The 14,036-nt window shown below is 31.7% G+C and overlaps 1 protein-coding gene across 8 annotated transcripts in view; it reads left to right on the plus strand.

Moving 5' to 3' along the window:
• ATRNL1 (attractin like 1) overlaps positions 1 to 14,036 on the plus strand; it is a 625,874-nt gene that overhangs the window by 211,099 nt on the left and 400,739 nt on the right. For 7 of the 8 annotated variants that reach the window (XM_019660096.1, XM_019660098.1, XM_019660097.1 and 4 more), the window contains exons 23-24: positions 2,616 to 2,694; positions 4,635 to 4,792. In XM_019660096.1, coding sequence (XP_019515641.1) covers positions 2,616 to 2,694; positions 4,635 to 4,792 — 237 coding nt within the window. Of the gene's footprint in view, positions 1 to 2,615; positions 2,695 to 4,634; positions 4,793 to 8,530; positions 9,442 to 14,036 lie in introns of those variants that run through there. The other variant, XM_019660101.1, reaches the window with a different exon arrangement.

Genomic DNA, 14,036 nt, shown 5'->3' on the forward strand with positions numbered 1-14,036 from the left:
GAGATTTTTATGAACTTTTTAACAATAGCAGTTATTCTCATAATTCCTTGACCCCAAATGAGGCACACATAATTATGAAGATGTGACTTCAAGATAAAAATAAGAAGATGTTCTTGAAAAAGAAAGTCCACTGTTTCTACCTTATTTTGTTTTTATAAAAAAGCAGCTATTTTTGAACCACTTCATTAATAATAAAAAAAACAATTTCCTCTCAGATATTGGCAAGTATGCCCTTTTCCTGGGTCCCCTGATGAAGATGAAGGTGAAGTAAAAGAAGAAAAGAAGACATTCTGTGTCACTAGAGCTAATAATATCAACACTACCATTATCAGCACTATGGCCTGAAACCATGCTGTTTTTCGAGAAATTATCTTGTTTAATGTTCACAAGAAATTATTTAGGGTGGTCATCGTATCTCCATTTTGGAGATGAGGAAACTGATTTTCAGCACGCAGCTTTCCCTAAACCAATCAGCGCATATGTTAAAGAGCTAAGATTTGAACCCAAGGTCATCTGACTAAACAATGCATACTGTTCATTCATTCATTTCAATGCCTCATGGACATGATTTAATGAATACGAAGCAGTAATTGGTTTTCAGGTCTGGTTAGTTCATTATGATGATGTAAATCAATATTTGTTACCAGAAATGTTTTTTCTTTGGTTTCTGGGTTTTCCTTAATGCTACATTGTATACCAGGGATGCCAAAAAATGTATAGGAGTGGACACCTTGGTCAGCGTTGCTCAAGCAGTCGTTCGCCATAATCAGAAGTGTCTGGACTCTGATGGGTACCACTCTGAGCACCTCTTGTAATTGCAGAACTCAAACGTGATTTGTATTCATCTTTTGTTATTGGTATATATTGAGTATTACAATTTTAATACAGTTTTCCTTTCTTAAAATGTGTATACATGTTTTGGCACCCTCTGTATATGTTGAAATAGATGTTGCTTGCCATACCTGAACAACATAATCTATTGAACAGACCTGTTAGCATGCTTCCATAAAAGCATTTTGCATTTGTCATTAGAGTCATTAGTAGTGACATTATCTTGAATCCATGTCAAATGTTTTCACTCATTCTCAAAAAAATAGCAAGGTCTCAAGAAGTTTGACTTTTGTGGTACATATTGTGGAAGGTATCTTAACAGCTTATCAATAGAACTCAGGAAGTTAACTTCCTTCTTACACTCATGGTCATTTATGCGTATGACTTGATAGATAATGCAGTATCCTTCTGAAATGTTACATGTATTTATACTTCCAGGCTTTATTTTTCTTTGATTATTTTGATGTCTCAGATGCTATCCCTGCAGTGTTAATGAGCACTGCCCTGAAAAAGCTGTATGACAATCATTCAACCTTATAATACATTTAATTTTGCATGTTCTTTTGAGATGACTGTTCTTCTTGAATCTATATTTTCTTCCTGGAAACTGTGAAGAGAATGCCTTCTAGTAGTTATGGAAAATTACTAATAATTCTTCTTAGAGACCCAGCTATCACACTATGGCAATCATTATGAATAGATGCTATATGGAGGTAAAAAATTGGATCTTGGTGTACATTTTAAGTGGGATGACTATCACACATCATCCAGCAGCCTTTTATGGTGCTTCTTTTTTCCACTCCTGTCCATCAAGGAAGGACCATGTCCTTTAGTCAATTTCCCCTTAAGCCTGTTAACATTAGTTATGGGGAGCTTGATTGCTTGCAGACTTATTTTCTCGAAGAGCCACTTAGAAAATGAGATGTATTTTCTATTAGCTTACCTGCTTTATCTTATTTAGAAAAAAATAATAACACTAAGTAATTTATTTTTTTTTAGTAGCCAGTTCTCAGCTAGTAGTACAGCTCTTTGTACAGTTTTTGTATATTAAAAACACAGCAAAACACAATATCTGAAGCTAAACCTATTCGATACAACTATCTTTCTTTGTGTTTCTGCAGGACTCAGTCGTTATAATCATGTACTTTCTCTTTCTCATTTCTTGGAGTAAGATAATAAATAAAATTTAAGGAAATGTTTTAGACATTTTTTTCCTTGAAATTAAATGGATGAATGATAGGGAACAGGCCAACTGATATAAATTCTTCAGTGTTCCTCTGTACAGATGTTTAAATGATGTGATCTCTTTTTTCATAGTAGGCTCATCATTTTTGCCTGAAATTTTTAATTTTATATTTTTAAGTATTTTTTAACTGGAAAAAGTATATATAGCAATACAGTATGCAACCAAGTCTTTCAACAAAACAATCTTATGATGCTGTAAAATTATTGGACTAACCCAAACCTGTATCATTCAAATATTAACTACAGATAAGCAAAGAAAATTAAAATACAAATTTTGAATTACAACAGCCTCTGCTTTACATACAGAAAGCCAAATTTCAGTAGAAAACATAAAAGGGAACCTTAAATCTATCTTTGAATCTATCACCTGAATATATTTTTTTATTAAAAGAGTGTAATTGGCATCTACACTTACTCAGTTGAATATTGACATAACGTATAGAGTTTGAGAAATAATAGCATGGACATAATTAAATCATTGAACATGTCTATCTAGTATAATTTGATTTTTTTAACTTTAATGTTTTCTTTCTTGGTAGTCAAACAAAAATTTGGATATTTCGATTAATGCATCAAACAACTTTAATCTCAACATTACATGGTCAGTTGGTTCAACAGGTAAGAACATTTTATTGTCATGTGCCTTTCACATCTGTTCATATATAGAAGTTATTTAATATGACCTTTTACTATTAATTTAAATAATTAAAATTTTAAAAAAATGTATACCCAATCATTGTGCTGTTTCAAGTAAAAACAATAAGTAGCATTATAAATAAAACTTCATTACTTTGTTAAATTCCTTTCTTACTCAATTAAAATTACATAGATAGGTAACAAATATTGTACACTACTTATTTTTTTTAAATAGCAGTGTTATGAATTGCTGATTTTAATTAAGATAAAATTTTAATCTAAAGAGACAAATTTCAATTATTTGATTCACTATTGAAACTATAAATTTAATTATTAACCTTATGTTGGTATAAAACAATGCAAGTCTTCTGTGAATGATGATAAGTTAACTTTTCTATTACTTTCAAACTTAGAAATATACCTTCTCTATTTGGTACTGAGAGAGGGTTGAAAAAACCTCAAGCCTACACTTAATATGTCTTCCATAATAAGGTTTACAAGTTAAAATTGTTTACTTCTAAAAAATATAACTAAGAAGAAGTACAAATATGTATGTTGGACTATGCAAAAGCTCACATTTTTTATATTTACATTTTAGGAAATTATTTTGATATTTTCTATATCAAAGATACACTGTTGCATAAAAGTGCTGGAAGCTTTTTTTCAAGAAAGTATTCCATATTTGATTTCTGAAAATAAAGTCATTATGCTATTTTAATATGTAGGATTATTGAAACATAGAATTCAGGAGTGATGAGGTCTTTGGCATTCCAAAACCTATGCATTTCAAAAACATGTGTCAAAAATGAGGAGTTCAGGCAAACATATAGGTATTTTGTTAAAATAGTGCAACTATATAGTAAAATCTCAGCATTATGAGTTTCATTAATTAATAATTCATGATAACTTGACCAGCTAATTTGAAATTTACTTCTGTGTAATAAACTGGCTTTGTGAGAGTTTTAAAATTTTCAACAAAAGTGTATAAAACCTCTGTAATCACTTTAGAATACTGATTTTAATATGCAAGAAATCACTTGTAGCTTTCAGGTACTCAGGACCAAGTGTCTGAAAATTTTATTTATCAGGTTGGGAGATGGGGTCAGGAAATCTGCATTTTTAAAAAAGCATCCAAGACAATTTTGGAATAATGACCAGTTAGAAATTAATTCAGTTGCCCAATATACTAGTTGTAATTATTTTTATTGTTTGTTAAGGTAAGGTTGTTGGAAATGCTTTATTTCATTTAGCTAATTTCAGTCAACATTTATTGTATTTGTATTTTTTTAACTATTTATTTGTATTTGTTTAACTAATTGAGCATTTACAATAGCTCATGTTTTAAATCAGAGCCTCCTCCCAGTTTATTCAAAGTAGTGATGGTTCAGTTTGTAGTAAGACAAATAAATTCGTTTCTCTTCCATTTTTTAATTCAATTGAGACATGTGAAATATGGCCTGATTTATTTTGAAAGGCTCTGGGGAGTATTAAGTAGGGAAAAACTCAGTGTCTGGAGCCAAATATACCTGAGTTCCAAAAAGGAATTTAGTTTTCAGTAGCTATAAACTTGAGGCAAATGCTTTAATAGTTCTGACACCTTAAGTTTCAATTTGAAAAAGAGAGATGGAACACTTCTGGAATAAAACTATTATTAGAAAAGAATATAAAGTCTCTAAGCCAGTGCCTAGTACATAGCACAAAATCAGTGGTATCATTTTCAAAAAGAATTTTTATGCTAAGTCTATTTCATTATATTTATAACACCTTACTTTTTCTTGTCATTCTAAATTGTAAACATGAGTTTATTTTGCTAATTATGTTCTTATAAGTACAGTTATAAAAATAAGTGGGTATTTTTAAGTTCATAAAGATCCTTATTTCCTAATATGAATTATTTAAATTTGTTATTATTTACATTTTAGCTGGAACAATATCTGGGGAGGAGACCCCTATAGTTTCCAAGACTAATATAAAGGAATACAGAGATAGTTTTTCCTATGAAAAATTTAACTTTAGAAGCAATCCCAACATAACATTCTATGTGTACGTCAGCAACTTTTCCTGGCCTATTAAAATACAGGTAAGTGTTAATAGGATTAAATTGAGTGAAACATTGATTACAAAAAAATGCGATTTCTTTCCAAGTGATGAAATAGATAGATTTTTTTGTTTTGAACAATATGAAAGCATGTATGGACTCTTGATAAAAAGGGTAGGTACATGAATGTTTGTGATGATTAATAGCTCCATAATAAACATTCATACAAATAATATTGAGCCAACCAAAGAATGTACTAAATTTTAATGAAATTATATGTTAAAAAATGCATCACACTTTAAATAACTCAAATATTTGGGTTTTCTGATTAATGGTATACTTTAACTGAGGGTTAAGTAGATAAACTTTTCTCATAACCCCTCTTGAAATTATTTGCTGTGTTTACTAATCTCACTTTCGCTTAATTATATACTGAACGTAATTTAAATTTTTAATGAAAATTTAGAATCAGCAGTACTTAACAGTTCTTTAAGACCCACTACATCTCATTGTTGATAACTTTATCTAAGGTATATATATGTTGTATGTTTCCTTTTTATTGTGTTTAGTGAGAGGCTGCTAAAGGCTTCAGATTTATTGCTAGGAAACATTTCGGATGTTCTTTGTATCTTGAAATGGTCAAGGCTAATGTTCTTCTGCTTTTATTAAAGAAGAGCTTATGTTTTGTAATATTGGGATTTTTTCATTTATTCATTCTTTTATGATTGATTGTTTGATTAGATTGGATTCAAATTAGTTTATTGAGCATCTCATGGGTCAACCCCAGTGCTAGGCCAGTCTTATTTTAACTTTTTTTTTTAAAATTTACAGTTCATTCCTTCTTTTTTATATTAATTAATAACAGCTTATGATCTGTGACTATAATGTTTTATTTATATTAATTTCTGTGTGATTTGTGGGAAGACCGTGTGATTTTTAAAAATCATGTTTTCTGGAGAAATTCTCCTTATTTATAAGGTTGATTTAACATCTAAATTAAGGAAGTTACTTAACTGTTCAAGAAATATTACTACAAATTACTACTCAGTAAATATTAATGGAAATTAACTTGACAGATTTATTTCTTCATTGTATAGTGATTGACTTAGATGCTAATACAGTCAGAAAATGCCAGAAATATTTCCACATAGTTTTTAAAAATTTTGACTTTGAGGATGCTGGATGTATCATTTTATTTTCTAAGACTTATATTGAAATATTAATCAGATTTCACTTGATTTATTTGAATTATGATGGAAGGAGACAAAAGAGCTCATCTGTAGAGCTTATTAAATAGTAATTATAATTGATATAATTGTTATATTTTTAATTATTTCATGCCCTTTAGTTCTTGGTTATCTAATTTTATTTTATTTTTAAGCAAATTACATAATTACTTTTGAATGCTCATGAATATTTAATGGTTAGAAACTAACTTTCTAAGTAGGATTTTCTTTTGAGAACATACTAGTAATATGTTCTGGATGCCAAACCAGAATTTGTGTAATAAAGTTGAAATATTCCACTCTCTCAAAATAATAAAATGTGGGAAATAAGTGTGATGGTCAATACAGGTAGAACCTAGTTTCTACTCTCCTAAAAATCTTTACATTACTCCTGGGGAATCTGCCACATTAAAGTATATTAGTATGTGTCTTTGTTTGTAAAACTATAATTAACTTTCAATTATTAAACATAAAATAGTAAAATTATTTAAATTGAGATTTATTTGCTAATAGAATAGAATTACATTAATTGATTTTTGAATGTTTAACCAACCTTGCTACTCAGGGGTAAGCTCCACTTGGTCATTTTATATTTCTTTTATATGTTGTTGGATTTGATTTGTTAAATTTTTGTTAAAAATTTTTATACCTATGTCATTGAGGGATATTCGTTTGTAATGTTCTATTCTTATAATCTTGCTTGATTTGGTATTATGGCACTGCTGGCCTTATGAAGTGAATTGGGAAGTAGTTCTAACTCTGTAATTTTCTGAAAGAAGCGATATTATTTCTTTCTTAAATTGAGGTGGAATTCAACATTGAATATATTTAGACTTGTGATTTTCTTTTTGGGAAAGCTTTAATTGCAAATTTAATTTTTAAAAACACATTTAGAGCTTTTCTGGTTAGTATTTCTTCTTAAGTTCTGTCTGTTGTGTCTCTCATTTGTGTCTCTCCCATTTCATCTAATTTGTAGAATTTTGGGCAAAAGATGGTTATTAATATTCATATATTATCCAGTTTTCTCATCTCTCTCATTTCTGATATTGGTAATGTGTTTCTCCTCTTTATTTGTTTATTTTTTCTTTTCTTGATCAGCCTGGCTACAGAGTTATCAATTCTGTTGATTTTCTTCTTTAAAGAAACAGATGGTTTCATTTATTTTCTCTATTTTTTTCCCATATCATTAATTTCTTCTCTTTAATTATTCCTTTTCTTTTGCTTACCTTGACATTAATTTGCTCTTCTTTTTCTGATTTCTTCAGGTGATGCTTTCTAATTTCCTTTTTTATTTTCTCCTAGATTTATGGATATTTAGAAGTGGGATATTTAATTTCCAGCTATTTGGAGAATTTCTAGTAATGTTTCACTTATATCTAATTTAATTCCATTATGGTCACAGAATATATTTTGAGTGATTTGGATTCTTTTAAACTTATTGAGACTCATTTTGTGGCCCATTGTGTTTGACAGAATAATAACATTTAGTACCATTTTTCTACTGCCAAATGGACAGCCTTTAACACTTACGTGCAGATCTGCTGACGATAAATTATATCAGGCTGTATTTCTGAAAACGTCTTTATTTCACTTTCTGGGGGTGTGAAAGAATTCTAAATTGTAGCTTTTTCTTTCATTATTTTAAAGATGTTTTGCCATTGGTTTTCTTTTTTTTTCCTAATGAGAAATCTGCTTTTAACCTTATTGTTCCTTTTTTTTCTTTCTGCATTAAAATTTTTTCTCTTTATTATATATTTGGCCTATTTGATTACGATGTGCATAAGTGTGGTTTTCTTCATTTCTTGTGCTTGGGTTTTATTGAGCTTCATAAATTCATAAAATTATAATTTTAACCAAATTTGAAAGCTTTCAGCCTTTGTGTCTCAAAATTATTTTCTCCTCTCTTCTCATTTTGGAATTCCAATTATACGTATATTAGACTGCTTGAAATTGTTCCTTGGCTCACTAGTGCTCTGTTCTTATTTTTAATTCATTATTTTTTTCTTTCTGTGTTTGATTTTGCATATTTTCTCTTCCTGTGTCTTCAAGTTTATTAAGCTTTTTTTAAATAACGTAATGTTATATTTATCCTATCCAGTGTATTTTTCATCTCACAAATTATATTTTCATCTATAGAATTTTGTTAAGTTTTTTAATGTCCTGTCTACAAATTCTGTCATTTTCTGTAATTTTTGAGTTTCTGTTGTTTTCTTTTGGTCCTCCTGATGCATCATATTTTGATTAGATGCCAGACATGGTGAATTGTATCTTTTTGGATGCTAGATATTTATCAGTATTGATAAAGAAGTTTTAGCTTTTTTCTAGAATGCAGTTAATTTACTTGGAAACATTTTGGCTTTTTCAAGGCTTAGTTTTGAGCTTCGTTGGGTAGGAACCAAACAGCATTTAGTGTAGGGTTGATCTTTCCGGTCCCGACGCCCAGCCTTCTTGGTGCTCTATTCTATGGCACAGGGTTTCCACTCTGACTGGTGGGATCGTAAACTATTCCCAACTCTGTGTGAGTTTTGAAAATTTTTCTCTCTGCACTTTACAGATCGTTCTTTTCCCAGCCTCGGATAGTTCCTTCACCAGTAAGTGGTATTCACCGGAAGACTCAAGGGAACCCTGAGCAAATCTTTGGAGCACTCTGGGAAGTTCTCTCTTCTCAGTACACTGTCCTGTAAACTCTCGCCACCTTAGCCCCCCCATATTCCCAGGTTCATCTCCTCAGCTGAGGAAAATTTCTGGAACGTACCTGTGTTTACTGTCCTTTTGATGCAGCTTCAGAACCAAAATAATCTGTGGCACTTAGAGGCTTACCTCATTTTATTTTCTACTCAAATGAGTGTCCTACATTGCTTGATATCCAGTGTCTGAAAACAAGTGTTTCATGTTTTTGGTCAATTTTACCAGTTGTTTTGACTGGAAGAAAAAATCCATTCCCTGTTATTCCATTTTGGGGGAGGTAGAAATCCTTCATAAGTAGTAAGAAAATAAATATAGTACCTGTACGTTTGTTCGCTAAATGAGGGGACTCTTACTGTATATGTGGTTTTATGTTTACTTGTTTTATTTAGTAGCTTGAATTTATGCTTCTAAGTACTTTTTAGATAAGTGGTAGTCAGGTTGCAGACCTATTTCTATATATTTTAGATTTCATGAGCTCATACTGTTTGGATTCCAACAAGCTGCAAGTTATAAGAAATTTTGCAATCCACAGATGAAATTGTTCATAAATATTTACAAACTATTCTCTGTAAAAGCTGTTATCTTGAAAAATGGCTGAAGTAAAAAACTACAAAAAACCTAATTTCTGTGGGAAAATATCCATTAGATCATGAGATACCAAGAATACTTGTGCAAAAATAAATATCACTGTTTTGTTTACTTTCGACAAAATTTTATCAGTGATGTTTCTAACAAGTGAAAATATTCTTTGTAATAAAAATTAACATTTAACTTTTATGATTATTTTTACTTAATTTATTTTAATATTTGCTCCAGTAGAGTTGCTTCACAAGAAGAGCACTTTGTACAGCTGAAAGAACTTTGTACAGCTGCAGGTTATTTTAGCCTTTCACCTTATAATCTAATTCTTTTTTTCTCATATGCTATAGTGTAAAAGATGTATGAAGGTTTTAATAGTTATTGTTGTTGCTTGCATAAGAAGTATTTTGCTATCAGAAGTATTTTCACACTTTTATGTGGTGCTTAATTTTTTTCATCACAGTTCTTTTGGTTACTTTCAGGTGTAATGTTTTCATATATACTTGAACAGATTGAATAGATCAATTTAAGACTGGGTGGTGAACATAAAGTGCAATATATAGATGATGAATTATAGAATTGTACACTTGAAACCTATATAATTTTACTATCCAGTGTCACCCCAGTAACTTTAATAAAAATTTAAAAAATTAAATACCTCAAAAAAAGTATTGCATAAATAAGAAGAAATTTTACTGATCTGTAAGAAAGTCAAAAAGTCTTTCATTTGGCTTGATCCAAATTCAGTCCAATGTTGTTATTAGTGGGATAAAACTTTCTAGCATAATAATAGATCTTTGTAAATTTCTACAAATAATGAACAAAATAAAAAGACATAGTAATGGTTATTTACTCGATGTCATCTGTATTTCATCTGTCACAGGCTAATACAAAGTAGTGCTTCTTACAGAAATGGCAGATATTGAACATTTATATAAACTTTTTGGCTAGACTCTCAAATAGATATTTATTGAGTCTCAATCACATATAAGACACTTATCTAGAGGATAAAATAGTATACAAAGTAGTGTCTGCCCTCATATAGCTCATAAAATATATTAGCATTCTTTCAGTTGCAGATAAAGAAAACAAAGTTTAAATTAGCTTTAAAGTAAAACAAGGGACATTTTTGGCTTTGAAGATGGCATCCAGAGAAAATGTCTTTGGGAGCTTCAAGAACTCCCGCTCGTCTGATCATTTTATGGAACACTGCACACCTTGACACTCTTTATACTGTATTATGCAAATCATTATTTCAATGCTGGTGTAATGGTTCCTTCTCTGTCTCTAGTTTCTTTTTCACATGTTGACCATATTCTATTCTATTTTCTTTCAGCATATAGTATCCTGATTCAGTCATCCTAGAGAGAAAAGGGAAAAAGACTCTCTCTTAACGTCTTTATATAGAGTCTCAAGGGTGTAATTTGGGTTTTGTTTAGGTCATACAATGTTCTGTGAACCATTCAGTTTGGCTGACATGGATGTGAATGGTATTTATGAATTGGAAAGTCTAGATTATGTATCTACTTCTGTGACTGTTACGAGGTGACATTGAAGCAGGAAAGCTTCTTGGTGAGAGTAATATGGAAGCAAGATTTCGAAGGATGAATAGGAGTTCAGCAAAGGGACATGATTCATGAGAGGAAATTCTAAGCAAGAATAATGGGTTTTCAAAGCGATGAAGAATTTTCATCAGGTAACAATATAGTTGTTTTAATGGCTAGAAAACAGTTTGAGTGATGGGAAACTGATGGTGTGGGATGATTGGGGTGGTGGAAAGTGGAGAGGAAGTGTGGCTGGAAAGTTTCCGTAGAACCAAATGATAAAGTATTTGTGGAGTTAATCATCAAATGTGCATATTAGGAACAAAATTTGGACAACCACCTGGCCAAAGGGTTGGACTGGGAAGAATTTTATGAAAATTAAATCTAAGCTGTGTTTATTTTTTTTTTAATTTGACATTTTAAAAAGAAATTTTGTATATTCTGAATTGACAGTCAAAATAATAAGACAGTTCATATTTTCATATTCTAAGAGAGGATAATTCTATGCAGATTATTTACAAATCAGTGTTACCAGCCTGGACGTCACTGGCCAGTTCTGGTATTCCTCATCCCCCTACTTCCTCAGTGCTGCTTGTCTCAGGAAATGGCACAAGCCACGCATTTTTGCTTGAACCACAGACTTGAGTTTTGAATGTTGACCTCAATCTGTTCTTTAGTGGACAGGCACACAACACATGCATTTCATGAGTTGCACGGACAGTATTCCGTTTTTTCTTTTAAATATCTAGTGAATCCATTCATTTTTTCCCCTAACCACCTACCACCAAGGTAGTTTAGAACCATATCACATTCCTCCTACGCTACCGGAGCACTAACCTGACTCTTTCCCCTAAATATTGTTTTCCTGCGGTCATTTCTCCACGCTGTACTCAATATTGTATTTCTAATATGTAAATTGAATCAGGTCACACCCTCTTCTTAAAACCTTCAAAGACATCTCATAATCCTATAATCAAGTTAAAACTGCTAAAAGTGGCTTATAAACCCCTACAAAATCTAGCCTTTCTGTGAGTTGAGCCTCATTTCGTGCCACGCCGGCCTCTGAGCTCTGCAATCTGGTAATTCTAGACTTTCTTCAGTTCTTTGAAAGCATCAGGCTTTTAGTCTGCTCTGGGCATTATGCTATGCTCTTTCATTTGTTCTTCTCTCCTTTAACCTAACTTTTACTTCTCTTTCTTTCTCGGCTTGTAACAAGCATTCATTCTCACACATCTGAATATGTGGGTTTATTGCAGTTTTAATAAGTACATTTTCAATTTTACTAGGATGTAATTGGACAAATAGAATACTAACCAGACCTTCCCTTGGATGTTAAATTTGAGAATAACTTTATTTCGTAAGGTATGTCAAGCCCACTAGTAAGGAAAAAGTATTGTATTCATATGTGAAAGCGTTACCTAAACAACCCCCTCACAAGACTTGTCTGATAACTGTTTTATGGCTTCTCAGGTCCTAGTACTGCATTTAGAAGTCAGGTCAGTAACTGGAAAGTCAGGATACTTAGCAGATGTGGGCACTTTGGAGAAAGACGGATTCACTCACATGTAGTGGCTGCAAACAGAATTGGTGGAGACGAGTTTCTTGCGTTTGGCTTCCCAGCCTTAGAGTAGAAGAGCAAGTAAAGTCAGCTCAGAAGCCGTTGGAACGATAGAAGCTGTTGAAGATCCAATCCTAAGAACCGTAAGGAATCTCAAGGCAGAAATTAATTTTATTGACTTAGTAGTAGCTTAATACCAAATGGCTTTAGATTTGATGATGAACCTTCGTGGAGATTGTACTTATGTGAATGAACAGTTCTTGCTGCACCCAGGTAAATGAATTACATAAAAACACCTTGAAATCAGTGTGGGGGTGGCACTCAAGAATACTGTTTAGAGATTATTTATGATTTGAAGGGAGATTGTTTAAAGATTGTCCAAAACTTAGAAATAGGCAAAAGTGATTACCGTCTGACTTTTCAGTATTCTGCTACATGTTGTATAACATGTTCCCCAAGGGATTGTTTGATTCTCAAGGGGTGTGTACCTTTCATGATTTGCTCTTGCTTGGAATAATTTATAGTTCTTTAAGTATAGATATTGAACCTGTAAAAAATGATAGAGATGCAAATGATTTTGTCTTAGAGCAGCACCAAAGATTCTTGTCTATCAGTAGCGCAAATGAATTTGGTCCAATAAAATACAAATGATTTCAGTCTAGTAGAAAAGACAGGCCCTACAGTTTTATTGACTTAGAGACATTACAAATTTTGTATTTAAATTAGCAATCTTATTCAAATGTTTTGGGTTTTTTTGTAGCCACTTATAAAGGCTTCCTTCTATGCAATTTTCTCTTACTGTGAATACTCCTCTCTCAATTCTACTTTGCATTTTTTGGAGCCAGTCTTAATCCCTTGCTAGTTCTCTTATTAATGACTTAAAGAAGTCTATGAAGTCTGTGGCATTTGCCTATATATGTGTGTGACTGTGTAGAAAAAGTTACAGTTATCACTGCAGATGCTTTTAACTTACTTTTAACTCCCATTAGCTAATAGAATAAAGAGGAATAAAATATCTTAGTATCACTAAGCTAAAAGAAGATGTACACAGCACAATAAACACACTTATGTTTATAGATATACAAGAGAGAACGTAACACACAATGACAAAATTGACATACTTCAGAAGTACACATGGAGCTTTTTAAAAGAACTAGTAAAAGACTGTGAACTAGCCTGGAAGTATTCTGGTCTCAGGTAAGAGGTAAGATGGAGTAAACACATGGCAGCCTTTCTGTCCCACTGAAAACAATAGAAAATATGTTGATAGAATGCTTGCTATAGCCTTTTGAGGTCTCTTAAGTAACCATCATTAGGCAGATTGAAGAAAATTACCAGAAATCAAAGTTCCAGTGAACTGGTGGTGAGATTACCATTTTTTCTCCTGGAATTCCCTAGCCAGAAATCAAGACAACCCCAGCCCCTAAGTGAGCACTGTGGTACAGAAAAAGTGAGATGCTGAGAAAACCCTCTACTTCTGGTCTAAAGAGCAGAAAAGGGAACTCCAAAAGTTCAGAAAAAGTGGGGGGAAATCCACCATTTTTTTCTAATAAAAAAGTCAGAGTTGATGAAGTACAAATAGTTTAAATGCAGTTGGAGTATGCAAAAGTAAACTATTTCAAATTCTTTTGGCTATTAGTGGATTGATTATTATAAATACATATCAGTGAATATAGGATATTACATATATA

This window comes from Hipposideros armiger, unplaced genomic scaffold (genome assembly GCF_001890085.2).
Source record: "Hipposideros armiger isolate ML-2016 unplaced genomic scaffold, ASM189008v1 scaffold_311, whole genome shotgun sequence".
Taxonomy (NCBI): Eukaryota; Metazoa; Chordata; class Mammalia; order Chiroptera; family Hipposideridae; genus Hipposideros; species Hipposideros armiger.